Raw genomic sequence first — 27,750 nt, forward strand, 5'->3', positions numbered from 1 at the left:
TATTCTTAATTCTTTAATTCAATATCTTTATCACTATCGTTTACTCAATTAATAATTTTCTTCTATATTTTTGTCTTGATTTTTTATATGAAAAAAACCTTCATCTAACTGCATGTCTCTTAATTAGATCAGAAGCTCATATATATATATATATATATATATATATATATATATATATATATATATATATTATATATATATATATCTTTCAAAATGACTTAGACTATTGCTTCTTTTGTGAAAAAAAGTTATATTTTAATTTGAGTACAGTACTCTGCAACACACAAGGTCATTTCTTTCATATTTTTAACTCATGTAAATGCAAAAGTAAATTTCCTTAAAATAGAGTTTACTCGTGGAATTTTTTATCTAGCCTGTTGCCCTGTAGTAAAAAGAAATACGTGGAATTTTATAATTTTATTCCAGCATTATCTTATTTTTTCCATATGATTTTGGAAATAGGAAGAAAATAAAATAGGTAATTAATCATGGTTACTTATATGTGACATTTTCGAGAGTTCATAGCACGCAAGGGTTGAATATCTTGATACATGATAAAGAAAACAAACCCTTAAACACAACTACTATTGTGTTTAAAGAGATTTCTAAAACCTACAATAAATAAGTGTCAAAATATTAATTTATCATAACATATTATCTAAAAGAACTATTGAACTTCCGCCAACTACATGTCTCACGTTGGCTTTTCCATATGTTGCGGAAAGATTTCCAGGCAGCTATTGAACCTCAAAATCAAGGAAAAGACACTTTGATTCCTCCTCATGCAGGTGCATTAAAACTGAACAATGAAACAACAATTTTTAACAACCACAATTGCTTTGTATCATAATGGTGGCAAGGAATTTGTGACCCCAAAGTAGCCGAGGCTTGGGGCTTGATGCAATTTGGACCCAACCACTAGGCTATCAAAACATAGTGGTGGAGTCCGATAGCAAAACAATTGTTGCCGTGATTTCATGCAATTTGAGTCATAATATGGATATGCAGATTGGTGAGTTTTGTAAGGAGATAAGCCAACCCACAAGTTAACAAGAGCATCATTGTCTTATGTTATGAATGCAAAGAGAAGATATGACTAATTTGTTTTCAAATATTGATACGGCATGAAAAGTCATAACGGAATCGAGACACGACGTACACCATCATATCTAATCACAACATTCAGTTAACGGCATGACTCAGGCCCTCCGTCCACACTCGATCGATGCTTCGCAAGCTCAGACGGTATTTTTTGAAAAAGATGATCATCGACGTGAAAAAAATTCGCAAATTCGAGAATGAGATTTCAAAAACTTTGAGGTGAGAATGAATGAAGAAGGTGGTAAAGGAAATATGCTAACGTTTTGAAAGATTCTTAAGAGAATGAATTTTAATTTCTCATATTTTAAAAGGAAATTGAAATTTCACATTTTTAATTATTTAAAATTTTAAAAATTTAATTTTTTCATGTAAAAACATCCCACCAATTAATTTTAGATTACAGAATTTTTTCGCTGGACTTTTCTCCTGTAATAAACAGAAAGACATGGAATTTTATATTTCTATTCCAACATTATCTTATTTTTATATATAACAAAGATTTATTTAAATATAATAAGTCAGAGATTTTTCATTTGGTTTTGGAAATAGGAAGAAAATAATAAGATCCTAAAAATTTGTTTATTGGTGGGAGCAGTGTTTAAGTTGTGTTTGGCAGCGCGGAGGGGCAAGCTAGGGAGTAAGAGATGGATTTGGACCAGTGGATCTCCAAGGTGAAGGATGGCCAGCACCTTCTCGAAGAGGAGCTTCAACTTCTTTGCGAATATGTATTTTTGCATATGCATATTTTCTCCTTTTCCTTTTAGGGTTTCAGTTACTGCCCGCGCTTCCCTTTTCTCTTCTCTAAGTCTGTCAAATGTTCAAACGAACCACATCAATCTTCTGCTTGTTTTCATTAATTAATTACCCAATTTTCAAATCGGAAGAGACCTCTCTGGATCTCTACCTTGTGCTGTGTGCATTTTTCTGTTACTCTTGTGTTATATCTGCAGTACTGTTGTTATTCTTTGTTTAACTTTTGTGCTAGGTCTACTATTTGTTCTCCTCAAATTAACTTGTGTTGTGCCGTGTTGCAGATTTTCGTTTTACATGGTACTGACCAGAGACAATTAAACATTTCAGGTTAAAGAGATCCTTATTGAGGAGTCAAATGTGCAGCCTGTCAACAGTCCAGTGACGGTTTGTGGTGATATTCATGGTCAGTTTCATGATCTAATGAAACTTTTCCAGACTGGGGGTCATGTGCCGGAGACAAATTACATTTTTATGGTATCTACTTCTCTTTTGGAACTGAACGATGTCGATATGCATTTTTACAACATCTCCTTTCTTGACTTCTATATCTTCCTGAATTTGTGGCAGGGAGACTTTGTTGATCGGGGTTACAATAGTCTTGAAGTATTCACCATCCTTTTACTTCTAAAAGCTAGGTATGTTGTTTCCATGTATGCTTGCATCATCTGCCTTAACTTGTTCACGTGACTTTGAGTTATACTATGGTCCCTTCACAATTATATCTTGACGTTTAAGAAGGTTTATTTTGCTTCCTCGTGGTTGTAAGTAATTTAGTGATCATGTTTGGTTCTCCAATGTTAGAAATTGGAATTAGAATCATTTTGATTTTATAAATACTTTTCTTTTTACTTATGCTTCTATTTATTTTTGTTTAACTTCATAGATACCCAGCTAATATCACCCTTCTACGTGGAAACCATGAAAGTAGACAACTAACGCAGGTATGTTTATATTATATCACAAACTTGTCTATTGTACCTGACATGAATTATTCTAGGCTAGTATAAAACAGCTTATGCCAAAGAGGAGATTTTATTGAAGGTTTTTACTCCATCTCATTCTAACATGCTAATTTGATTCTTAAAATTCATTTTTTATGTGATTGTTTGATTACTTCATTGATTTTACCAGAACAATGACATAAATAACTCTAGACTTGTTGGATCTTATTTTTAGTAAACAGTGTACAAAATAGGAGGACTCTTGAAGGTTTCTTCTCCATGTCATTTTAGCATATGCCAATTCTAAACTTGATAGCATTTGTGATGTGATTGTATGCATGACTTGACTGCATGTCACCTTTAGAAATTTTAAATTTGGTTCTTTTGAAATTTCTTAACAAGAAATAGGTAATCTAGAATAGTCTACCAGCTAGGATTTTTCTGAAATTGCAATGAAGGTTAACAGATGCTTGTTTAGGTTTGAAAATGGCCTTGAGAACAAAAATAGTTCAGGATGCAAACCGAATCTAATTTTCCCTTGATTGAGGTTTGGGATTGAGTAAGTGAAGTGGAAATCTGGTTGCTGCAATGCAAGGTCTGAACCATGCTAGTTACCCTTGGAGGGATTTTTTTCATTGGTTACCTGATTGGCTCTTGATAGTGCATTACTACTGGTAACTTGACCCTTTTAGACTTGTGAAAAGTTGCCTTTTTTATTGCAGGGTAACATGTATGTTCTTGGATTTTGAATAGCAACATGTATGTTTCGGTTATTGTTGTTAGAATAATGTAGTTCAAGTATCACATTTTAAATGGATTTCGTTTATATTTAGTATACCAAATAGACGAATCTTTACCTCTTTGAATATAATGTTATAAATATACATGTATAAATAATACAAGTTTTCTAATTACAATTGTTTATTAACAAAAATATGCTATATTCTCTTCACACAAAATTGCTTTTAAACTTTTTAATTTATTGAAAATGGGTTTGTTGACATTTTCAATATTTTCATTTTCAGAAAACAAAAAATAGAACATCAAAACAAATATTTTCTAAATCTTGAGAATATGAAAATGAATTTTAAAAAAAAAATGAAAATAGAAAATAACAATAGAAAACATTTTCTAAAAGCAAACAACCCCTTATGCCTAATGATGCTTTGTTTATTTAATATATTTTGACATTTAACTGCCTTCTAACTTATGAGGGCGAACCTTGGCAGTTAGCACAACGTTAAAGTTGTGCCTTGTGATCATCACAGGTTCAGATCTTGGAAAGCTTGCATACATCTACCCTCCTCTGACCCCACTAGTTGGGAGCCTAGTGCATTGGTTCACCCTTTGTAATATGTCCACCTTCTGTAATTAGGTTCCATAGTTGGACATGATAGGTAACTATGATAAAATTAGGATATTCTGTTCTGTTAAAAAGATTAGGGATCCATTGAGTATATAATTGATTAAGTGTTGTAGAGACTTATGCACTTCTGTCATTGTTTTGCTTTTAAATGTCTTATGTTGTAGTAAGAAATGTCAAAATTTATGAATTTCAATTAATAAATCATATAGATAAGGTATTAATTGTGAAAGTGCCTAAGATTGGAAATTATAAATGTTGAATTCTAGTATGCCACTTTATGTTAATATTGTAATATATGTTTTTCTAGGTCTATGGATTTTATGATGAATGCCAGAGGAAGTATGGGAATGCTAATGCTTGGCGATATTGTACAGATGTTTTTGACTATCTTACTCTTTCTGCAATTATAGATGGAACTGTAAATCTCTTTTTACTCTCTCCATCAGTCCTCCTCCTATTTTTCTTATGTGCATGTAGGCAGTGGTCAAGGTTTTTTTATTTTATTTTGAATTCTGTTTGAAAATAACTAAGTCTTTTATTTGCTCTGGTTCACTTAGGTGCTTTGTGTTCATGGTGGCCTTTCTCCAGACATTCGATCAATAGATCAGGTTCTCTCTCTAGCTTCCTTCTCAGTTGCTGGTCAAGCTCAATATTGTCCAAGTTTCAGACTGTCCATTTAAATTCGCCGCAGTAAAAAAGACAGGAAATTTTGTTTGAAAATTTGATTTTATTTACAAATAAGCAAAACAAACATGTGCTATGTCAACTTGCAAATGTATTTTGGCTTGATGTGTCGTACATTTTCAATTTCAAATGAAGATTTTGAAAATTTCCACATTAACATTTAGGCGAGTATGCCCATCCCCACCCTTTCTGTTTTTGGATACATCATATATGCAGCGCTGATGTGTATATTATGATGTTCTTGTATTTTTGTTACTTCTTGACTTTGTTTGTTGCATAATTGGAAGTGTTTATTTAAATTAGCCTATTGAGAGAATAAAATAACACTATTTGAACAAATTAGTAATTATGTGGAGTTGGATACATTTATATTCCATTTTCCCTACTTTTTACTAGTAAATTAATAATGTGATCTGTTTCTTATTGACTTTAGAAATCCTTTGGTGATTCATATTTCATTTTGATGTATTTCTTGGATTTGATTTTTAACAGTACTGAAATGCAAGTCTTGATGAATAATTGTCTAAATTCTTGAAGTTACCTTTTCAGCACTACAATAAACAAGCACTTGATAGGTTGTTGGGTTCATTTACTATTATTTGCAAGCTTGTCAAACTCATGGGTGTATGCAAATTTGTGGAGCCTTTGTAGACTAGTAAACTATTGTTGCTTTATATAAAAATAATATTTAAAATGCTTATAACCTATTGTAATATCCAAACAGATTTTAATGCCATGTACATAATAAATATTCACATTAGCAATCAGTAAATCAACCTCAGTACCACACAACCAACCAACCATTCATTAAGAAAACAATATCTCATAATTAACCAATCAACATAGAGTACAGTACCACCCAGGTAACCAAACTATGAAGGACATGCAAGCAAGGGCCCATGGATTTGCGAGTTTACGTGGCTCTGCCCAATTCCATCTGATTCTACTCACCACATTTTCTATCATACAATTCAACTTTGTTTTCCTTGGTTAGAAACTTTATTGTCCCAGTCTGAGTTGACTAGTGAGTTTGACAGCCATGCTTATTTGTTTAACATAAATATTATTTATATTGCTTTTTAAAGGTGAATATTCATATATTTGTTTGAATATATTAATTAATATCCATTTTATGACAGATAAGGGTCATTGAGAGGAACTGTGAAATTCCTCATGAGGGACCATTTTGTGATCTGATGTGGAGTGATCCTGAAGATATCGAAACATGGGCAGTCAGTCCTCGTGGAGCTGGTTGGCTTTTTGGATCCCGGGTCACTTCTGAGGTAATGCAATCCAATTGTGAATTGCTTATTGAATTGAGTATTGAACATTATGTGTGAATTTTACAAATGCCTTGTTTTCATGCAGTTCAATAACATAAACAATCTTGATCTGGTTTGTCGGGCACACCAACTCGTTCAAGAAGGTCTTAAGTATATGTTCCAGGATAAAGGCCTTGTAACTGTAAGTATCTATTTCTTTTGAAAATTTAAGATTTTGATGTTGTTTCATTCTTTTAATTAACTATTTTCTTGAGGTAGTTTAATCAAGTGAGAAGATCAATAGTGGCTTTAGTGAGAAATGGTCCTATTAACAGGGGCAGAGGAAACCCACAAGAGGTGGTACAAGTGGTAAGCAAGCTTGAGATTGGCGTTTGAGGGATCTCTACAACAGAGTAGGACACATTGGGAAGGGCAGTGTCAGTACTTTGAGCAGGGATTTGTCTCACATTGAATGATATGGGAAACTTAGATGAAAAAAATAGGGATAGTGGAAGACCTAAGAAAATAGCAGCTAGAAACTATTGAAGACTTTACTCTAAATAGTTCTCCTGAATTCTTGAGTTTCTAATAGGATAAATGCATTGAGGCAACTGCTCCTTGTGGGATAAAGTTTATTTGCTGTTATATCTAGCTTTCGGAAAAAAATAAACTTGTCTGACTTGAGATTATGAGGTCAATAGAGTAATTCTTTTTGAATTTTACAGGTATGGTCCGCACCTAATTACTGTTACCGTTGTGGAAATGTAGCTTCTATTCTTAGTTTCAATGAAAATATGGTGAGCCACCCGAAGCTTATTTTACTTTTAAATATGTTTTCAGGATTATCTTGGTTACTGCATCTGTCTCGTGATGTATATATGTGGTGCCTTTGTTTTTGCATATAAACGAATAAAGATTTATATAATGAGAATAGATCCTCTCATGTTAATTTTTCACATGACCTTGTCATGTGATAACTTTGTGCCTATCTGTCCATAAATATTGACAAATATTGATATGGCCCCACCTATTTAAGGCCCACGAAGAGAGAGACAATTTTCACATGACAAGGTTATGAGAAAATTTAACGTAAGAGGATCCAGTCAGTCCCTTTGTATCATATGTTTTGCTTCATCAAGAGGTAAACATTAATTTCCCCTGCATATGTATTCTTTCTACTATTTTAGTTACTATGGTAGACAAAAACATTTTACATGATGTTTAAATTGTTTTTCAATTTATGCATGATCTCCTGTTCTTGTTTTTTGGGATATAAACCCGTCCCGAGGGGTATCTATCACGTTTTGGGTCAAGCAGTTCAGCTTATAAATAAATAAAGCCACTATGTAAAATACTACGGGGTGGCAAAATATACTATTGTTATTTGTGTAAAATACTACGGGGTGGCAAAATAGAGTCCTAAATAACAAAAAGATGTAGTTTTGAACTCATTGTTATTTGTGTTTTGGTGTTTGTGGTAGTTGGGGCCCACTGCTGTTACTTGCCATTAGGGTGATAATGATGCTCGATTAGTCTAGGATAATAGAATCAACATCACATCCTGCATCCCAACTATTTATTTGCCATTAAGGTTGTAATTATACAGAACTCCCGCCTGTCAGGCATAATGCAAAATTGAAAATTACCATCTTGTAGTGTGCCTTAATATTTGAATGTGGCAACATCTGTTATGATGCTTGGATTTTCTTGGTTGTGTTCATGCTTACAAGTTAACATCATTTTGTGTATAGATTCTTACATCTTTTCTTCTAACAGGAAAGAGAAGTTAAATTTTTCACTGAAACAGAGGAGAACAACCAGATGAGAGGCCCCAGGACAGGCGTCCCATATTTCTTATAAATTGATGTTTTTCTTGAATTTATTGTAAAATTATATAGTAAATGGCTTACTATTATGATTGGACGTTGATAGTCTTGTATCGTGGAGATTCAAATGCATAGCTTTTCTATAGATGGATGTGGATCTTAATTTTGGCATAAGATTTCACAATCTTATTTGTGTGCCGTATGTAGCATTGGGAATACCATTATATTTATCACCATATATGATCTGAATTCTTAAGGTAAGTAGAGTGGGTAGCCTTCGTCAAATTGGAGTTATGCTCTCACAAACAAGATACATATCAATGGGCCCCAGGCCACAACATAGGGTGTTGCTAGGTGCACCCAGCAATATTAAAAAATCCCCATTTTGCCTCTCTGATTGTTTTCTTTAAAAGGAAGGTTGTGGTCCCTTCTCGCTTACGGTTTCAACTGTTTTATCGCGTTTTTTTTGCTGTGCTCACCACTAGCTTACCTTTTAAGTGTCATTTTTTTGGTGTGGTCCCGTTGCTATGTTAAAGTGTGGTTTTTTGAAGCTGTAAGAGGGTCAGTGTTGTTGTGTAGTTGGAACGTGTTGTTTTCATTTTGACTTGACCGAGGTATGGGTCTTTCGTATTTTTTTTTTGTCGCCGATGAAGTGTTCTTCGTTTAGCTTTTTATGGAAAAAGGTTTTCCTGAGAAATTTGAACATACGGAAGAAGTTCTTCTGTAAGATTCATATGGAAGAACTTCTTCCATAATGCAAAATGTATACATACGGAATAACTTCTTCTGTATGTATATTTTTTTCATTACGGAATAATTTCTTCCATAGTTTTAAAAATTACTTCATACAGAAGAACTTCTTCCGTATGAAAGTATTTTTTTGTTTTTCTTTTTTTAAAGATTAAATGTTAATATTTTAAATTTGGTAACATTTTTAAATTTTTTATGTCATATTTCATCAATTTGTGGATAGTTGGTGAATTAGGATAGATTTATAAAGTATGTAGAAGATTAAATTAGTTGGTAGTTTTTGTATCATGTATTAATTTGACAATTTATTTTTATTTAGGTAGTTATGATGTTCAAATTAGGTAGTTGAATTAGTTGATAAAATTAGGTAGCAAAATGAATTAGTTGATAGATATTGTTAGAAGTATTTTTTGTGAGTTTATTTGTGTAGTAATAATTATGAAAATAGGTAACAAAATGTTTAATTAGTTGATATTTTTTTGTATGATGCATTTATTTGACAATTTATTTAGGTAGGTAGTTATGATGTTCAAATTTGGTAGTAAAATGTTGAATTAATTGATAAAAATTAGGTCATAAAATGTTTAATTAGTGGATTGTTAAAATGTTGAATGAGTTGATAGTTATAGTTTGAATGAAGTTTTGGATGATGCACATTTTTTTTTTGAGTTTTCGTTAAGATGGATGAAGATCAATGGACGTATGATAGTTTGATGTACGAAGAATTTGATATGGATTTTGATGATGAACAGCAATGTGGCGTGAATGAAGACCCCTACTCATGATGCGCTCCTGTATTACAATGAGAGGTGAAACATGCCACACCAGAACAACTTTATAGGTTGCGCGTTCATAGGAAAAAATCCAAAGAAATTTGAAATTCTTTCAGGATGTACCATCGATGAACTGAAGGATTTGATAAAGCAAGTTGCACTTAAAGGGATTCCCCCTCATGAAATTCACGAATCACAAACGCTAAGGCAATTGTTTTTTCGGCAACGAGGTCGTTTTGAGTATTCAGATAAAGTTACAAAATATGAAATTATTGAGCTGAAAACTAATGATGAAGTGTATAATGTGTTAGTACAGTCTAACTACTGGAAAAAATATGAACCAATAGAAATTTTAGCTGTTTTTACTAAACATGTTATGGAAATGGAAGACGACATGGCTGCCACGTCGTTAAACAACTCAATGCAAGGTTTATTTTTTTGTTTTTCATGTAACTTTTATCTGATTGAATGCAAGTTTCATTTTCCATTATTTTGAAACAAAACGTTGGTGTCCATATGTCTGATCATGTATTTTTTTTTTTAATTCTTTGACGTGCAGACCTTAGGCATACTTTGAATGTTCAAAATCTAATTTTTATTTTATTTTGTGGTTGTTTTTTGAGGGCCTATGCGATGGAACCGGTTCACACTATTATTTTTTTTGAGTTCTTTGACGTTTAGACATGAGAAATAGTACCCCTCAAATGTTTTAGGCAACTTGCACATAATTTTAAAAGCACCGAAAAGGGATACTTAGACATATCTGAAGGGTCAAAATCCAATTTTTTTTTGTGTTTTTTTAGGTCCGATTCGATGGAACCGGTTCATGCTATTATTTCTTTTTGAGCTCTTTGACGTCCAGACATGAGAAATAGCGCCCCTCGAATGTCTTAGGCGACTCGCACATAATTTTAAAAAAACACCAAAAAGGGATACTTAGACATATATGAAGGGTCAAAATCCAATTTTTTTTGGTGCTTTTTTTAGGTCCGATTCGATGGAAACAATTCACGCTATTATTTTTTTTTTTAGTTCTTTGATGTCCAGACATGAGAAATAGCGCTCCTCGAATGTCTTAGGTGACTCGCACATAATTTTAAAAAAAACGCCGAAAAGGGTACTTAAACATATCTGAAGGGTCAAAATCCTTTTTTTTTTTATTTTTGTGCTTTTTTTTAGGTCCGATTCGATGGAACCTGTTCACGCTATTATTTTTTTTTTGAGTTATTTGACGTCAAGACATGAGAAAGAGCACCCCTTGAATGTCTTAAGCGGCTCGCACATAATTTTAAAAAAATGCCGAAAAGGGGTACTTAGACATATCTGAAGGGTCAAAATCCAATTTTTTTATTTTTTTATTTTTTGTGCTTTTTGTTAGGTCCGATTTGATGGAACCGGTTTACGCTATTATTGTTTTTGATTTCTTTGATGTCCAGACATGAGAAATAACGTCTTTCAAATGTCTTAGGCGACTCGCACATAATTTTAAAAAAGCGCCAAAAAGGGGTACTTAGACATATCTAAAGGGTCAAAATCAATTTTTTTTTATATTTTTTGTGCTTTTGTTAGGTTCGATTCGATGGAACCGATTCACGCTATTATTTATTTTGAGTTCTTTGACGTCCAGGCATGATAAATAGCACCTTTCAAATGTCTTAGACGACTCGCACATAATTTTAAAAAAACGCCAAAAATGGGTACTTGGACATATCTGAAGGGTCAAAACCCAATTTTTTATTTTTTTATTTTTTGTGCATTTTATTAGGTCTGATTCGATGGAAACGGTTCACGCTATTATTTTTTTTGAGTTCTTTGACGTCCAGACATGAGAAAGAGTGCCCCTCGAATGTCTTAGGCGATTCACACATAATTTTAAGGAACACCGAAAAGGGGTACTTAGACATATCTGAAGGGTCAAAATCCAATTTTTTTTTTATTTTTTGTGCTTTTTTATACGTCCGATTCGATGGAATCGGTTCACGCTATTATTTTTTTTTGAGTTCTTTGACGTCTAGACATGAGAAATAGCGTCCCTCAAATGTCTTAGGCGACTCGCACATAATTTTAAAAAAACGCCAAAAAGGGCTACTTAGACATATTTGAAGGGTAAAAATTCATTTTTTTTTAATTTTTTGTACTTTTTTTTAGGTCCGATTCGATGGAACCGGTTCACGCTATTATTTTTTTTGAGTTCTTTGACGTGCAAACAATACAAATAGCATCCGAACACGGATACTTAGCCATACTTTTAACGGTCCAAATCCTTTTTTTATTTCTTTATTTTTTGTGCTTTTAAGTTCTAGGCATAATTAGATTTTATTTTCAGCAATTGATGATGTCAGTCATAACGGAAAACTAAATAATGAAACAAATAATTTACAAAAATTGTATTACCAAAATAATGTAACAATTACAATAATGTTATCAAATACAAAATTAATACACATCATATCAAAAACTAATATATGCGTTGTCTACATTGCGCCCTAAGACTTCGATCAGAGGCCTCACCCTTAGCGATCCGCAGGCAATCTTCCATGATGTCATGTAACTCTGTTCCTGCAGTCACTATCCTAAGGTTAAGCACACGCTCCAACCTTTCTGCGATCGCTTCACAATCTTCACAAGCAACTTGTGACAGTAAAAAAAAACACAGTTATTACAAAATATTAAATAAAAAACAAATTACAAAACACTAAACCAAATTAAAATACCACTGAATGTCTGGGGAGATAAGCTCCGACTAGAACCTCAAGGACATATGGCTCGACGTATGCATCCACATCTGGGGCAGCTGGCTGTTTGGGCTCATCGCCTTCCTGGGTCAGCGTGATGAACGAGTGAGATATCTACAAAAACCACTCCATGTAGTCCACTGTTACCTGCCCGAGGACAACACAAATCTCACCCGCGGGTGCTAAATGGTCCCCGAAAAGCATCCACCTCTCGTCTATCTCGTCACACGACAACGAAGCAGTAACCGGTGGTGGAGGGATGGTCTGAATGTACCCGAACTGTTGTACCACCCGCTCTGGTCGAATGTAGACCACAACATGACCCCATCTGAGCTGCCCCTGGTAGCATGAAATAAGCTCAAAGCTCCTAACTACCCGATGCTCACTATAGGGCAACCAGGAAACGTCCGTGATCGTCAGAGCATCTAAACGTGCCCTGTACGACGCTCTCTTGATCCCCTTCATGTGCGCCTTCGTCGTAAGCCACCTCAATGCACGTGGGGTAGTCTCAGTGTACGCATCATCAGTGACAGACTGATGAACACTGAGAAAGTGCTCATATATCGAACACTACACAAATAAAGTGAACATAACATAAAAAACCTTTAAAATTCATTTTCCAACTTAGACCTTTTTACGAACTTTAAAATTTAACTGCAATAGCGTCAAGTACCCACCCATCTATCGTGTGGGGGTCTGGAAAGCTTCATTTAGCTGGTCATACATGTGAACCAGCGCAAAAACTCCCCAGGCATAGCCCCTAGACTGACCTGGGTCTCGAAAACCCTCCAGATGCACCACATGAACATAGGTTGAACTCTTATTAGTAAAAAGAGTGCAACCCACCAGGTGGAGGAGGTAAGCACGAGCCGCTACAATCCAACGTCGGGCCTGACATCTTTCTCTACATATCACTTCATTTCCATTGAATTTCTCTTTTTAAAATTATCTGTCTTGTATTTTTATTTATTTTATTTCTCTCTAAGTAAACCAAGCGCAACATTATCCTTTCTTATATTAATAATTTATTTAAATTAAATAATTCTTTTGTTTATTTGTCGGATAAATGAAGATTCTTTTTCCTTGGATAGGTGAGATAAAAGTTTGGTGAATGGCCAGATCACTTTGCATTTTGAAAAGTATAAAGGGCAAAATGTCAGCCCTATTCCTTCCCGAGTTTTACTTACAAACCCCTAACATACTACCAAAGGTTACTTCGCCTTGATTTTAAATATCGTGCTGATTGCTCATTGCAGTATAAGATATTAATATTATTATATAATAAACTATAAGAACAGACAAAAACATGAACATGATGCTTATTCACCGCAAGTGGGGTGCGTTTTAAATAATTAATGAATGAATTAGAATCAATAGACAAATGGAAAGAAAAAAAAGGCCAATTTAGATGTGTTCGTATTCTCCACTCCAATAGCAACATCAATTCCAATTCTGATTTGGTTCGGAAAGAAGTGAAGTCATAAGTCATCTCTCCTCTCTTGTAAACATGGCAGCCGAAACGGAACCAAAGAAGATCATAATTGATACCGACCCTGGCATCGGTTAGATACATATCTATCTGGCTCTCAATTTTTGTTTGTTTTTCTTGTGGTAATCCAAATCAGTCAGAAGTCATAAGTTTCTGTTTCTTTGCTTTTTCTCACAAAATTAACTTTTACTTTGACTGCTTGATCTATCAATTCCTTGTTTCACTGAGAATTGCAAGTGGTTTCTGTAGATGATGCTATGGCAATATTCCTTGCTCTACAATCACCCGAGGTTGAAGTTATTGGACTCACAACCATCTTTGGAAATGTGTACACCACTCTGGCAACCAGAAATGCCTTGCATTTGGTATAAATATCGAGACTATCTCCCAAAAGGATTTATTGACTTATTAATGATAAAAGCCTCCTACTTTACTTGCATGCATATGCAGTTGGAGGTTGCTGGGAGAACGGATATACCGGTGGCAGAAGGATCTCATGTAACTTCAACTGTAAGTCTGTCGTACCTTCCTTTGTTCCCTTTATTTTTTCTTTATTTTGTTTTGGAAATTGCTATGAATGTTATATGAGCATTTAGAACTAATTACTAGTATACTTAATCTTTAATTGAATGCCTATACAATAATCATATAGTCTGGATACTTTACACTATTTGTATTACATTGTCAGCTCACTTGAATTTTTCAGTGAGGCACAAATGCGTAATAATTTTTTACAGTCACCATGCTATTATTTTTCTCATTTCAACCTGAATACCACAAAGTTTTATCACTTTTATATTTAATCGAGATAATTAATCTATTTTTGTTGTCAGTTGAAATCTGTTTATTTCTTTCGGGTGCATTGTAGTTGATCAACTCACTGAAAAAGTTGCACAGTATTTGCAGTATGAAGTTAAAAGTTCTGCTTCTGAAGTATTTTGTCGCACTTGAATCCATTAATTATTGTAACACTTGTTTCTTTATGCAGAATGGAACAAAACTCCGTGTTGCAGATTTTGTCCATGGTGTAGATGGACTTGGCAACCAGAATTTTCCTCCACCAAAGGGGAAGCCCATTGAAGAATCAGCTGCTTCTTTTTTGGTTCATCAAGCAAAAGTTAACCCTGGCAAAGTCACTGTGGTCGCATTGGGCCCGCTTACAAATATTGCCTTGGTATGATATATGTACAATTCTGCAATATGGCATTTTCATGTTACTCTTCATACTGTTTTTCATGATGACGATAATATATGTTTGCAGGCTATACAGCTGGATCCGGAATTTGCTAAGAACATTGGGCAGATTCTGATTCTTGGTGGTGCTTTTGCAGTAAATGGCAATGTGAATCCAGCTGCTGAAGCCAATGTGAGTATTTCCATTCTGCATCAAATTCTTAATCTTCAATATAAATATTATATCATTCACAACTCAATCTGTCTAACTCTTTGGTTGGATTTGTTCCAGATATTTGGTGATCCAGAGGCTGCAGATGTTGTATTTACAAGTGGGGCAGATGTACTTGCAGTGGGGATAAATGTTACCCACCAAGTTGTACTGACTGGTACCCCCTTTGACAAATTCCTTTGTGCTCCTTTGCTATACTTGAGTCATTTTGTCTTACTTAAATGGGTAACTGTCCTTTGATAAATCTTGTATGGTTTACTATTTCTTCAACGGTTATAGTAATTTTGTTTTATTCTTATTTCAGAATTTATGCATGTTAGTTTAGCAACATTTTATGGGTATGTTTCTAGTTTTTTATTTAATAAATTTCTAACATAAAGTTTTCAGCTCAACCAAACCCATAAAAATGTCTGGATAAATAGTGCAATAGATTGCTAAATAGTTCATTTCCTGTCTACCACATCCCAAAATTTTTTGTAAAACAAAATGGCAGAGTGAAGATGAGAATTTTTTCTATAGAAACATGTGATTATCCTGAATCTATCTATTAACAAGTTTCTTTTTTAAGGTGTAATAATCAATTAATTTACACATTTTATAGGACTCTTGATTTTATACTTATTTATAGAGGTTAGGCACCATCCATTCTTTTTTCATGTTATACACAATAGGAACTCTTGGATGATGCTTTTTTTTAATGCAGACACATGCCAAAGGCAGAGAAATAGCTCTGTATTTTGGATTCAGAAAGACAGTTCAAAAACTGAGACTAACTTCAATAATCTCTTTTTTTTCCCCCTGATAATCATCAATGACCAACCATCCCAAAGTTTAAACTGTTTGATGAAGGGTTCTTGAATGATATCCATCCATAATATTTGGAAACCATGGTTTTCTGAAACCCACTCTGAAATTTGCTGTTGTGTCTCATATGTACACTCTAGTGTTGATGAGAAGTTATCATCAGTTAAACAGCATGAGCATGATTCTATTTTAATTATGGTGTATGTCATTGAACTTTCTCTGGCACCAGACTCACCACTGTTCTGGTTTACTCATCTAATACAAAATGACTAGAATCTGATCGAGAAAAATTGGCAAGCTCAAATGGAAAATTTGTGCAATACTTGAACAAAATCTTGGATGTATATTTCTCTTACCATCGGGAGGCATACAATGTCAAAGGTTTGTGTTCATAGTGCATTTAAGAATTGGTAGAGACCTAATAATCTACTTTACTAATTATATTTACTTTTTATACAGGGGTTTACCTTCATGACCCAACTGTGGTTCTTGCAGCTGTTGATCCTTCACTTGTAACTTGCATAGAGGGTATTGTCAGAGTCCAAACGAGTGGCATTACAAGGGGAATCACAATACTCTACAACAAACAAAAAAGGTAGAAACCCCTAGCAAATGGAGTGAGTCCCTAGAGAATTAAGTCTAATTTAAGTTCAGTATTTGTCTGCTTGCTAATGCTGACTTTGTTGATAGTTCTAATGCTTTTAAAATCATTCAAAATAGTGTGTTAAGATAGTATTAGATTGCATTTTCTCCTGAATTTTTTCTCAAAAACAACAAAATCGTGCCGAAATGAATTTCTCTATTATGTGGAAGCCTTGCACTTCTACTCCATCCGTGTTCTCTTCTTATCTATCACCAGGATTCTGTTGAGCTTTTAGCATTACCTTTTGAGCTTCTATTCTTAGTTTTCAGTAGAAGTCTTCTCATGTTGTAAGCCTTTGTTCTAATACTTCTTATCTGGTACTTATCAGTTTACTCTTGATCCTTGTCATTTCAATCCAAGGATCTGCACTTCAGAGCTTAACATAAACTCACAAGACCAAGTCAAAACATTCTGTGTGACAGCAAAATAATATTATGCACAAGGGTTTTGGACCTTACAGTATTAGCATTTCCATTCTTGTTTCTACTTCGTTACATTATGCACTTAATATTATGATTTTGATGTCCAAAAATTTTAAGCTGCTTCAATGAACTAAGGTCAACAGAACTTGGGGCATGTGAGTGTCTAAGACTAGAGACCACTACAGTTTTTTGGTCCCAAATGGTGAAAATCTGGCCCAAAGTATCATCAATCAAGATTTCTTTTTCCCATATAATCTAATTTGCCTTTGATTTCTTTCATGTAGAACATGGACTTTGTTGAGGATTGCTGGAATTTTTTATTTATTAAAAATTTTATAAGATTAAGTAGTTATTTGTAGTTAGTGACAGATCCAAAAAAATTCTTTAGTGGGGGCAAAGAAATTGTCCATAATATTTTTACTGTAAAAAAATATTACAAGCTTTTACAAAATACACAATCTCATGATAAAAAATCAAAAGGATAAAGTGGGTAAAATTAGTACCAATTTATTTTCTCTTTTTTATTTACATTCTTTAATCTAACAAAATTATCTTATGGGGACAATACCTAACTTTTTATGTGGGCAAAAACAATAATTATTTAAATATTTAAGTAAAATAATTTACTTAGTGGGGGCTACTGCCCCCATAGTTAGTAACATGCATCCTTCCCTGTTTGTAGTGACCCTTAAACTTGTCATATCAAGATGCATGAGCAAGTGTTAATGTTTATACTAATAATGCATCACTTGTACTATAAATTCACGTTTTGATTAATATATACAGCCATCTTATTCTAACACCTCATTTCCTACACTTCTTGTCTACACATCTCTTTTTTAGTAAAAGGGAAGAAAGAAATTCACCTTTTATCTTCTCTCTTCCTTTTTGCCCAAAAAAAGGTGTAAAACATAAGGTGTAGAACATTGTTATTAATACACATGTCTTCCCTACCATTCCCTTTTCACTCTGCCAATTTTTCTAGTGGACCCTTTACTTGATCCTCCAAAGATTAAGCTGTCACCATATTAGTCATCCAAAGACTTTTTTGTCACCAAATCAACCCTTCTAAGATACATAATATACCAAATTATTACTCTGTGTCACCAATTTAGTCTTCATAAGGATGAACTTTGTGGTGTTTTAGATTTTTTAGGGAATAGTTTAGTGACAATTTTTTTAAAGAAATAATGTGGTGGCATGGTAATCTTTGGAGGACCATGTAAAGGGTCTTTTTTATTAATGACTTTCAACAATGAAAAGGCCAATGTAATGGATGATTTATGAAGATTTATGAAATGGAGTTACTCACAAACCTCTTTTGTGATAATTTATTGTCTTCAGCTTGTATTACAAACTCATTGTCAACTTTTGTAGTATTATATTCTCCAATGCATCCTTCAATGTCAACAAACTGTTAGAGGATGCTATGTTCTTAATCTGGTCGTGGCTAAGAAACTTGGAGAAAGATTTTAATATTCATTTTTATCAATGGTCGAGTCAAATCCGGCAAGGTTTTTTGTATCAGTAGTGGGTAGTTTCGCTTGCATTTCTAGCAGCTGTATTACTTATGTAGCCATAATATGGTTCCTAAACAAACTACATTAGTTTCTCTATGGAACCATGTGTATGGTAACCTACCTATGTACATAGTACCTCTGGTACTTCTTTCTCATTAATATATATATTATTATCTTTGCTGATAAAAAAAAAAAAAAAACTTTTGTCGTCCATTCGTTTTATGGCTCCTCACGTGTTTACCTTATCTCTGTTTCTAATAAACCAGGTTTGCTGAAATCAATGAATGGTCCAATAAGCCAACCGTAAAGGTAGCTGTGACAGTTGATGCTCCTAGAGTTATGAAATTGGTAATGGATCGTCTTGTGGACTCTTGAAGTAGCTATGAAGCATTCAAAAAATTCTTGTTATATTTGTGTTTTAAATTTTAAAGCACTTGAGCTCTACTTTGCATTTCATTTCAATTTCAGTGAGAAAATAAAAATTGTGTTGCTTCCTTTGTCTTCATTAATTAAATTTTCATTCGATTTCCAGTTATAATATATTGAATGGCATTCTTATTATATTCTGTTGGACACAAGATAAAAAAGAATAAGGAAACTCTTGTTAAACGTACTAGTGCAAGTAGTCCCAGTCATAGAAAATCTTGGTAATCCAATTTCTAGATTGGAGAGTACATGATAATAAAATGATTATTAATGGGAAGTTTGTCAACGAGGGATTAGAGCAGAAGTTTTCCCAGTTTGATGGTGAGGTTTTATTTTGCGTGTGGTGGAGGGTAGGTTTTATTTTAAGCTTTCCCAAGCAATGATGGTCTTACAATAAGGATTCAGGAGTGAGCACCGGAAGTAAAACGATCAAGTTTTATAGATTAAGTTCCCAGTAAACGATCAACCTAGGATTCAGGAGTGAGCCATTGCTACAATTCTGCACTTTTATGTAGTCTTCTGGGTCGTCAGGAATATACTTGACAACATTGTATTGAACGTTTAATTAAGGAGTTGCCAAATTTGGTTTCGGCTCCAAGCTGTCAAATATACTAGTATCCTATGAAGCACCGACACTGATACAGACACCGGACATGACATGGATATGAACACGTGAACACCTCTCAAACACATCAAATTCAATCCGGACACGGGCCTCGGTGTCGTGTCGGTGTCGTGTCGGACACCGGACACGGCAAAAGACTGGGGTGCCCATGCTTCATAGCTAGTATCTCACTACTTCCTGATGAATTTCTTTTAAAGAGATATATTGTAAAGGAGCTTTATTGATATTGTATTCATGATCATTATAAGTTTTCAACTTGAAAACTTTCTCTTCACGTGACTCTTCTGTCATCTAGAGTGGTTAGATGGAGTGATTATTTTCATCTTCAGAGCATCTATTCACCTATCATTCTATCTTTATCTTACATGAGGAAATAAATTCTTAAAATGCAGATAATATCATTCTAAACAGTATTCTAAAATATCATATAAATCTAAACTATATCTTAGATATTTGTAAATAAAAATTTGAATTGTTTTTCAAGGATCCTTTACTCAATTAAATTTGTTAAACTCATTTTCAACGTCCGTCAAAATCATGCTTCTACTTCACAAACTTTGATATGTTTCCTGCAAATGTTTTGTAAAAAACGCCATTGGAATTGATGATTTTTTTGTGTTGATATATATTAGTAAAAAAAAAGGAGATATATTGTAAATGAACTTCATTGATATATATATATATATATTGCAAATGTATGATGAGGATGTGATTTTATTCTATATTTTCTATCTAATCTAACCATAGTTTTCTGTCGAGACCCGACTATTTCATCTTCTTCTTTGGGAAGGGCAGGGTGAAGGTTTATTGTTGTAGCAGATTTGGATGACATAGAATAGTTGGTATTTAAGGATCTTGATTCATCTACTCGAAACTCTATAAATGGAATCTGAATATTTCAAGAAGGAAAACAGTTGTGATTATTTAAAGAAACATTAGTTTAAGAGTTTGGGGTTATGCACTCTAATTCTCTCACTCCATTGGAGGCTATTGTTATGCCCTATCGCGAGTTAGAAAATATTATTTAGGAGTCATTAAGGGAGTTTATTTTCTCTCCAGTACTAAAAGTCTAAAACTCTTTCAACTAAGGTTGGAGATCCTCTGAGTCTCTACTTCAGTCAATCATCAAACTTACATAATTGTGATTTTTTTATACATATATGAATCATTTTAATTTAGTTTGATGCGAATTAAGTTAAAATATTATTTATTTATATACTAAGTCTTTTGTTAATTAAATTTATATATAGTAATGATTTAATTGATCATTTAATCTTTATAATTGTCCACACTTCTTTTATGCTATGGAGGGGAAATACAACCCCGCTACACTAAACTAAGTGAGCAAGCTATGAGATTGAGATCCTTCAAAAGGAGAAAACTATAATCCTGAAACTCTAGGTTTTAGTCTATGTGAATAATTTTTTGTATGTTATATATTTTCCTTATTGTAATTGCTTTAATTAATTAAAACATATTTATATATACTCACTGTAATTACCTTAATTTATTTATATCAAAATATATACTTATAATAACTAATTACTTTAACTATACATTTTATGAATTAAAAATCAAATAAAAAAATCCAGTTAAATTTCAAAAATTAAATGAATGTAGTGTTATAACATGATGTTTGTTTACTTAACAACAGCTTTTTTGTTTACTTAAAAAAAAAATTATATTAATACATTTATAATATTGATACAGTCGATGATCAAATATTTTAAAAAATAGAATGATTAAAATTATAATTTAAAAGTATAAAATTCTGAATAGAGCAATACAATTAACATAATAAAATGGTTAAATGTCACTTTCCAATTAAAATGAAACTTTTTAAATTTAAAGTATCAAAGTAAAAAAATATTAAAATATAATAGATAAAGGTGATATTTAACCTAAAAAAATCTCCAAAAAAATATAATTAATTAAAAGGTTTAAACGTAATTTTGATTTTCCGATTTTTTAAAATTTGTAATTTTAGTCATGTTATTTTAAAATGGAGATATTTAATCTTTATATTTTTTTTCAAAATCTATAATTCTGTTTTAAAATAAACACATTTAGTTATTTAATTTTGTAAAAATCTATCATTTTAATTTTTCTATCAAATTCAAAAAAAAAATTGAATGATAAAAAAAATTAATTTAATATGACGTGACATGAAATTATTTCATTTATTTAATTATGACATAATTAACATTAATATTTTATCATTAACACTTTCAGTTTGAGGTTGAAAATTAAAAAAATTAGATGTTTTAAAATAAGAGATGAAAATTGTGGATTTTGAAAAATAAAAAGAAAAAAATTGAGCTGCCTAACTGGACTAAACAGGGGAAGCAACCTAGTAACCGAAGCCAGAAAGAGGATTGAGCTTTGAGCCAGAGACTATGGCTTTTACTTCTTCATGTTCTCTTGCTTCTCAGTTTCTCCCTCCCATATATCATTCTGCAATCCCTTTTCACTCAACGAACTGCACAAATTTGTCATTCCCCGCTGTTCCGACTCCAAGACAACAACCACTGTTGTTTTCTTCAACCTCAACTTGCTTAGCAGCAGCGGCGGCGTCAAACTCAAACAGCACTTCGAATTCCAATAACAACAACCCTGCTTCAGCTTCAGCTTCAGCTTCGTCGAAAGAGAAGAAAGTAGAAGTGGAAGTGGAAGTGGAGGAGGAGCTGCCGTGGATTCAGGAAAAGGCTTTGGACCTGGTCGAGTTCACGGGCTCCGTTACCCAAGCCATTCCCGGGCCCAGAGTGGGTCCCACCTCCTTGCCTTGGATTCTCGCTATTCCTCTCACATATGCTGGCCTTACTTTCGTCATTGCCTTTGTCAAGACCGTCAGGAAATTCTCTTCTCCCAAAGCAAAACGCCGCAGACAGGTCTGTCCCTCATTCATTATTCCAACAATTTATGTTATCAAAACTTTGTTGACTTTCTCTGAATTTCCAGGTCAGTAAAAATGCGACGCTATGCAAGTCGCTGGATGATTTATTTCAAAAAGGAAGAGATGAAGTTAAGCTTGATGCTCTCAAGCAAATTGAGAATAAGGTGAGGTGCATCATCCTAATCCTGCACACCTTACTATGTTTTATGGTCACTATTAGTTCTTGAATTTCATAATTTCAAAATGAGAACAATAACTACTGAGAATCATTATTTATTAAGGTTGGCTTGTTTGAATTTTTAAATAATCAAACTTTATCCTTCTATTTGCTTTGTTGTTTGCACGTGTTGATCATATGTTGTTAACTTGACATCACTGTTGCTTACAAATTACAATTGAAATATTGTGTTTTCTCTCACATATTAAATGTGTATGGTTGAGATATCTCTGTAATGACTGTTTTCACTCCTATTTGTTCAAGATTTTGGTTTGTTTCTATGCCAGTGCCATGCCTTATCATCTGCCTAGAATTCATGCTTCTTTTTTATCAGCCAATGTTAGTTGTTAATTGTTAGTGGGGGGATTCAAACCCACGGCCTCTCCCCCCCTTCCTTCTCCCTTCACAACCAAGTCAATCTTATGATCCCTGAATCCATGCTTCATTACAGGTGCTATTATATTTTATTTGTTAGTGGGGGGATTCAAACCCACGACCTCTCTCCCCCTCCCTTCTCCCTTCACAACCAAGTCAATCTTATGATCCCTGAATCCATGCTTCATTACAGTTGCTATTATATTTTATTTGTTAGTAGGGGGATTCAAACCCACGACCACTGCCCCCCTCCCTTCTCCCTTCACAACCAAGTCAACCTTATAATCCCTGAATCCATGCTTCATTACAGTTGCTATTTTATTTTAGTTTACAAAATTAATTTCAACAATGATCCATCTGGTTGACTGTAATTGCTGTTCTTGTAATGTAAAAAAATGACAACTGATAATTTATCCTGGTAATATTCGTTATACTTCATAGACTAATGAGTTGCATTTGTTGCTTGTATGACCTTAAAAAAAATGAATTGTCGATGCCTTGATGTTTCACTTCCTAAGCATGATAAATTTCAAGGTGAAACTGTTTCTTTTGTGCAATTGAGCAGATAAACAAACAGTTAGGTTTGGAGTTTTTCTATGTAAAGGATCTTACCATCTGTCTTAGTCAGGAAATATTTCTTGGCCTTCCATTTGCTTGCTGAGGAAAATCTCATGGAGAAAACAGTTTCAGTTTGCTGGCTTTGATACTTTTGTGTGCTTGTGCATTTGTGTCATATGATCTTACCAACTGTATATTCATATTCAGACAGGTTTTGATTTGGAAGAAATATTGCGCAAGTATATCAGGTATGCTCTGAATGAGAAACCATTCAATCCTGACATGGTAGCTGATTTAATCCAGCTAAGGAAAGCTTCTATGTTAAATGATTCACAAGTTGCTGAGATTCTGAATGAAATTTCACGACGAATTGTGCGAGACAAAGGTAGTGTATTTTGAATGTTGGACTAGATGCTTAGTTGATCGCTCCTAGTGCATGGTTGTATCTTATAGCCAAGGTCTAGGAAAAGTAATCCAAATTCTGATGAACTGTGAAACAAATATTTTTCTCTGGCTTGTTCTGTATATTCCCAAGGGTTTAGTATTTGGGTCCATGATGTCAAATTCAAATATTTTTTTTTTCAAATATATATAGAGTGGTGGCATGTTAGTTTGAACCTGTGACCTCCTGCCCCCAGAAACTAACCAAACCACTCACCACTAACCCAAGCACAGTGGCTTAGTTCAAATGGTTTTTAAATGCGAGAATTGTAAAACAATGACTATTCTTAAATGTCTTAATTTCCTTCTAGTCTTCCTGCTATAATTGATGTTACTCGAAAGCAGTCTAATATATAGGTGACTTGGCCGTAAAATAGCTGAGGAAAATTTATTTGATGTTATTTGAACTTTTCTTTGGCTTATTTGGCAATGAATCTAACTATCAATTTGTCATTAAAGAGATTCATATATTGTGTAAGTGAAATAGCTTTTAATAGGAAATAAGGTTATGGAGTAAGAAAATGTACATTGTGCAATAAATAGAAAGGGACCCTTGTCTTTAGGGTGATGCAGCTAGCATCAATCATAGAAGAGTTGAGGGCTAATTTATTAACAGTCCAAGATCATATGAAGGTCCAGCCTAACAAAAGGAGAAGAGAAGTGTCGAAGTACAGTTTGAGGAAGGATATTGAGTGTTCCTCAAGTTGCAACCTTACTGGATGTAAACCTTGGCAAGAAAAAGGTTTGAGAAGTTGGGTACACGGTACTATGGCCCTTATCAAATTAAAAAAAAAAGGGTGCATTAACTTATAAATTATAGCTGCCAACAGTGTGCTCTATTAACCCAGTTTTATGTATCATTGTTTTAGAGAGCTGTTGCCCCTTCCTCAGTGGTTCAACCTCTTCCTTCATTGATAGACAACATGGAATTGCAAGTCACCCCTGAATCTGACCTAGTCGCCAATAATAATGCTTCAGGAAAAGTACAAATGCCTACTTGTGAGGATTGTTTGAAATTGTTCAGTATCATACATCAGCAATTCCCAGAATTTTGCATTGAGGACAAGGTGAATCTTTTGGAGGGGAGTATTGTTATGCCCCCTATCAATATAGTCTATAGTAGAAGCTCTATGGGGCCAACTTAGAGAGGCCCAACTCTGTTGTGATTAGCTGAATAAGGAATATGGAAAAAGGGGGTAGTTACAATAAAGGAGAGAATAAATTGAGAGGAACCATGTCAAAAGGGCATCAATTTTGACAGTTGGAGGGTATATTCAACAGAGAAAAGGCTCTTGAATTTCCTTGAGTCTCATTCTTCCCTATAGGGGAAATCCTTCCAAGAGAGTCTCATAGCAATAATACAGACTTTTGTGTATTCTTTTTCTTTCTTTATCCCTACCTAGCTGTACCAGTACCCTACAGCTTACTTTAATGTGCCTATATTTGTGGTGATTTGTTTTAGTTGCTTTAGCATTGTGTTTTACATGATCTTTTCATATATATTTACTGTCTGGTTCTGTAAGCATGAACCAAACTTCAAACTTGAAATAGCTGTTAGTGTGAAGTTGCAACACTTTATTGAGTGTTATATGACCGTTGTTTTCTTCTGAATATTAAAGCTTTCTCAAGCTACATGCTTTTAATAATAGCAACATGAGAGTCAGAAAGAATGGGTATTGATAATGAGAGAGAAGAGAACTGATCTCCCCCTTTAATATTTTTTCACTCTGATTTTTTTTTTTACAAATTTAATTAAATGAACCCATTTTAAGTCAGGACCTTTTTATTTCTATTCTCTGACTCTGATTACATTTAAATGATTTTTAGGCCCTATTGTGATGGATAAATCAGGTTATACCGAAAAGGGTTTTAAGAGAAAAATAGCTGTTCAGGCCCTTTTTGGAAAGGTCTTCTATCTGTCCGAGGTAAGTAACCTCAAACAGTCAATTTTGATACAAATTCTGTTCGCCTATATCTGTCTCTGTATGTAAATAAAATAAGCTCTTTTAACTGTCTTTGGCATTGGATATGGTAGTGCCTTTATTTTGATTCTAGGATTTCATAAACAAATCTTAGGGACCCATAATACTGAAATTAAGTGTTGCATTATTACAGAAGAAATTTTGTGTCTTTTTTTATCTCCTAATAAAATGCGTATTAGGGAAATACTCAAAAGGTTGTACCTAGTTTAATTATGGGTTTTATTTATGGTTTCAGGAAGAAATCTGGTATTTAATTCTTTGGTATATATTAACATTGGAGTATGTAATTTGTTACTGCTCTAAAATATTCTGATACTTTTTTTTTTTAATTTCTTAATGTGAAAAGGTTCATGAGAGAGTGAGTCTTAACACAATGGTAATATTGTTGTCTCGTGTCTTTGAATACATTTTTTTCTTTCAATTTTTTTAATGTTAAAAGGATCATTAGAGTGAGTCTCGGCACAATGGTAAATTGTTGCCTTGCGACTTTGAAGTCACAGGTTCAAGTCTTGGAAACAGCCTCTCCACATGTAGAAGTTAGGCAGGCTGTGTCTATCCTTCCCTAACCCCACTAGGTGGATAGCCTTGAGCATAGGGTCACCTTTAATTTAAAAGGCATTTAATGACCATACTTGTAATTGTGTCTGTTATGTGTTTAATGTATGACTTGATTAAATTTTCCTCCTACTATGTTTCCAGCTGCCAGAGTTTTGTTCAAGAGATAGCTCCTTAGTTGTCAAGGAAATCTTCGGTGTTACAGAGTATGTTCTATATGCTTGCTTTCTTGTCAAACTTGATATCTCTATCAGCATTCTTATTATGTAAATATAGCTTGCATTAGAGATGTCAAGATGGCTACAAATGTATATCAGCATTCTTTTTTATGAACAAACTGTCTTCGTTGTCAGAATAAAAAAAAAGGATTAAAAACACCATTGTACAAGCTAAGAATTTTATTTTTTTTTTGTTTTCTTTCTCAGTGAAGATGCTGACAAACTCAGAATCCACACAATCTCTGAAGCTGGCAGCCTAGATGCACTTGAGAAGATGGTTGATAGTTCAGATTCAGAGGATGCTAGCGAGGATTCATTCGAGGCCTCTTAATGCAAATCATATTTCAGTGTTTATCATTTGAAAAGGTCAAAGAATAAATTGATGCTGCAAATTAACTGTACAACACCATCATCGGCTCCCATCCGGAAGAGAAAATTTTAGAGGAAGGCAGTGATTCAGTACTTTTACTTTACGTACAATTTACAGTGTAACTTCTTACATACTTTCGAGATCCATGATATTTGCTTGATATTTTTGTTATTACGGTCTTATAAGTCAGTCTTAGCGGCATAACGGCATTGATGTTTAAACTGGAGAAATTGATAGTGATACGTTTGGATATAGATAAAGAATCATATATGTTCATTTGGGTTCACACTTTGACACACAAGGAGCCACTTTCGTGTCTGGATTTCCGCTTCAAATGGTGTGGTTGGGCTGTCATTTGGCTACCTCATTGTTGGACATGAAAATGCTATAGTTCATGTGGGAGGACCATGGAAATTTGGATAGGGGAGAGAGGGAAGGGACGTAGGCACAATTGTCCCCATACTAAGCCTTGATTTGGTTGAACAATGAGATAAAATTTTCAAAATTTTATTTGAGTCCCACACCTTTACTACACTATTTTAATTTAAATATTTTTTTCTCAAATCTCTTCTGTTTCATTTCATTCAACACAACTTACCCTAAAATACACATATCC

General features: G+C 33.7%; 4 protein-coding genes across 4 annotated transcripts; 3 read left to right on the top strand and 1 right to left on the bottom strand.

The window, feature by feature from the left end:
* The first annotated feature begins 1,641 nt into the window (after nucleotides 1-1,641).
* Nucleotides 1,642-8,194, top strand: LOC114425399 (phytochrome-associated serine/threonine-protein phosphatase-like). Its single transcript, XM_028392317.1, has 10 exons — nucleotides 1,642-1,826; nucleotides 2,182-2,328; nucleotides 2,422-2,489; nucleotides 2,738-2,795; nucleotides 4,469-4,579; nucleotides 4,719-4,769; nucleotides 5,985-6,128; nucleotides 6,214-6,309; nucleotides 6,833-6,904; nucleotides 7,884-8,194. The coding sequence occupies exons 1-10, from the start codon at nucleotides 1,746-1,748 to the stop codon at nucleotides 7,965-7,967; spliced, it is 912 nt and encodes a 303-aa protein (XP_028248118.1). The 5' UTR covers nucleotides 1,642-1,745; the 3' UTR covers nucleotides 7,968-8,194.
* A 3,732-nt stretch (nucleotides 8,195-11,926) lies between these two features.
* On the bottom strand, nucleotides 11,927-13,159 carry LOC114425401. The gene is made up of 3 exons (XM_028392320.1): nucleotides 12,869-13,159; nucleotides 12,171-12,761; nucleotides 11,927-12,087 (listed from the first exon to the last, which is right to left on the bottom strand). The coding sequence occupies exons 1-2, from the start codon at nucleotides 12,899-12,901 to the stop codon at nucleotides 12,306-12,308; spliced, it is 489 nt and encodes a 162-aa protein (XP_028248121.1). The 5' UTR covers nucleotides 12,902-13,159; the 3' UTR covers nucleotides 11,927-12,087; nucleotides 12,171-12,305.
* Nucleotides 13,160-13,506: 347 nt separating this feature from the next.
* On the top strand, nucleotides 13,507-18,979 carry LOC114425400 (probable uridine nucleosidase 2). Its single transcript, XM_028392319.1, has 9 exons — nucleotides 13,507-13,753; nucleotides 13,930-14,045; nucleotides 14,131-14,190; nucleotides 14,669-14,854; nucleotides 14,942-15,046; nucleotides 15,146-15,242; nucleotides 16,163-16,270; nucleotides 16,349-16,484; nucleotides 18,741-18,979. Exons 1-9 carry the CDS (start codon nucleotides 13,699-13,701, stop codon nucleotides 18,847-18,849), a joined length of 972 nt encoding a protein of 323 aa, XP_028248120.1. The 5' UTR covers nucleotides 13,507-13,698; the 3' UTR covers nucleotides 18,850-18,979.
* A 2,866-nt stretch (nucleotides 18,980-21,845) lies between these two features.
* Nucleotides 21,846-27,428, top strand: LOC114425403. The gene is made up of 6 exons (XM_028392322.1): nucleotides 21,846-22,413; nucleotides 22,484-22,582; nucleotides 23,776-23,953; nucleotides 25,837-25,934; nucleotides 26,691-26,752; nucleotides 26,972-27,428. The coding sequence occupies exons 1-6, from the start codon at nucleotides 21,922-21,924 to the stop codon at nucleotides 27,093-27,095; spliced, it is 1,053 nt and encodes a 350-aa protein (XP_028248123.1). The 5' UTR covers nucleotides 21,846-21,921; the 3' UTR covers nucleotides 27,096-27,428.
* The last annotated feature ends 322 nt before the right edge of the window (nucleotides 27,429-27,750 follow it).

Source organism: Glycine soja, chromosome 9 (assembly GCF_004193775.1).
Source record: "Glycine soja cultivar W05 chromosome 9, ASM419377v2, whole genome shotgun sequence".
NCBI lineage: Eukaryota > Viridiplantae > Streptophyta > Magnoliopsida > Fabales > Fabaceae > Glycine > Glycine soja.

Excerpts from the sequence above, each read along its gene's own strand:
- LOC114425400 (XM_028392319.1), top strand. The coding sequence starts at position 13,699 with ATGGCAGCCGAAACGGAACCAAAGAAGATCATAATTGATACCGACCCT. Across the intron at positions 15,047-15,145 it reads ATCCAGCTGCTGAAGCCAAT|ATATTTGGTGATCCAGAGGC; the intron begins GTGAGTATTTCC and ends GATTTGTTCCAG. Across the intron at positions 16,485-18,740 it reads CTCTACAACAAACAAAAAAG|GTTTGCTGAAATCAATGAAT; the intron begins GTAGAAACCCCT and ends CTAATAAACCAG.
- LOC114425403 (XM_028392322.1), top strand. The coding sequence starts at position 21,922 with ATGGCTTTTACTTCTTCATGTTCTCTTGCTTCTCAGTTTCTCCCTCCC. Across the intron at positions 25,935-26,690 it reads AGGTCTTCTATCTGTCCGAG|CTGCCAGAGTTTTGTTCAAG; the intron begins GTAAGTAACCTC and ends CTATGTTTCCAG. Across the intron at positions 26,753-26,971 it reads GAAATCTTCGGTGTTACAGA|TGAAGATGCTGACAAACTCA; the intron begins GTATGTTCTATA and ends TTTCTTTCTCAG.
- LOC114425401 (XM_028392320.1), bottom strand. The coding sequence starts at position 12,901 with ATGAAGCTTTCCAGACCCCCACACGATAGATGG. Across the intron at positions 12,762-12,868 it reads GACCCCCACACGATAGATGG|TGTTCGATATATGAGCACTT; the intron begins GTGGGTACTTGA and ends TTATTTGTGTAG.
- LOC114425399 (XM_028392317.1), top strand. The coding sequence starts at position 1,746 with ATGGATTTGGACCAGTGGATCTCCAAGGTGAAGGATGGCCAGCACCTT. Across the intron at positions 4,770-5,984 it reads ACATTCGATCAATAGATCAG|ATAAGGGTCATTGAGAGGAA; the intron begins GTTCTCTCTCTA and ends ATTTTATGACAG. Across the intron at positions 6,905-7,883 it reads TTAGTTTCAATGAAAATATG|GAAAGAGAAGTTAAATTTTT; the intron begins GTGAGCCACCCG and ends TTCTTCTAACAG.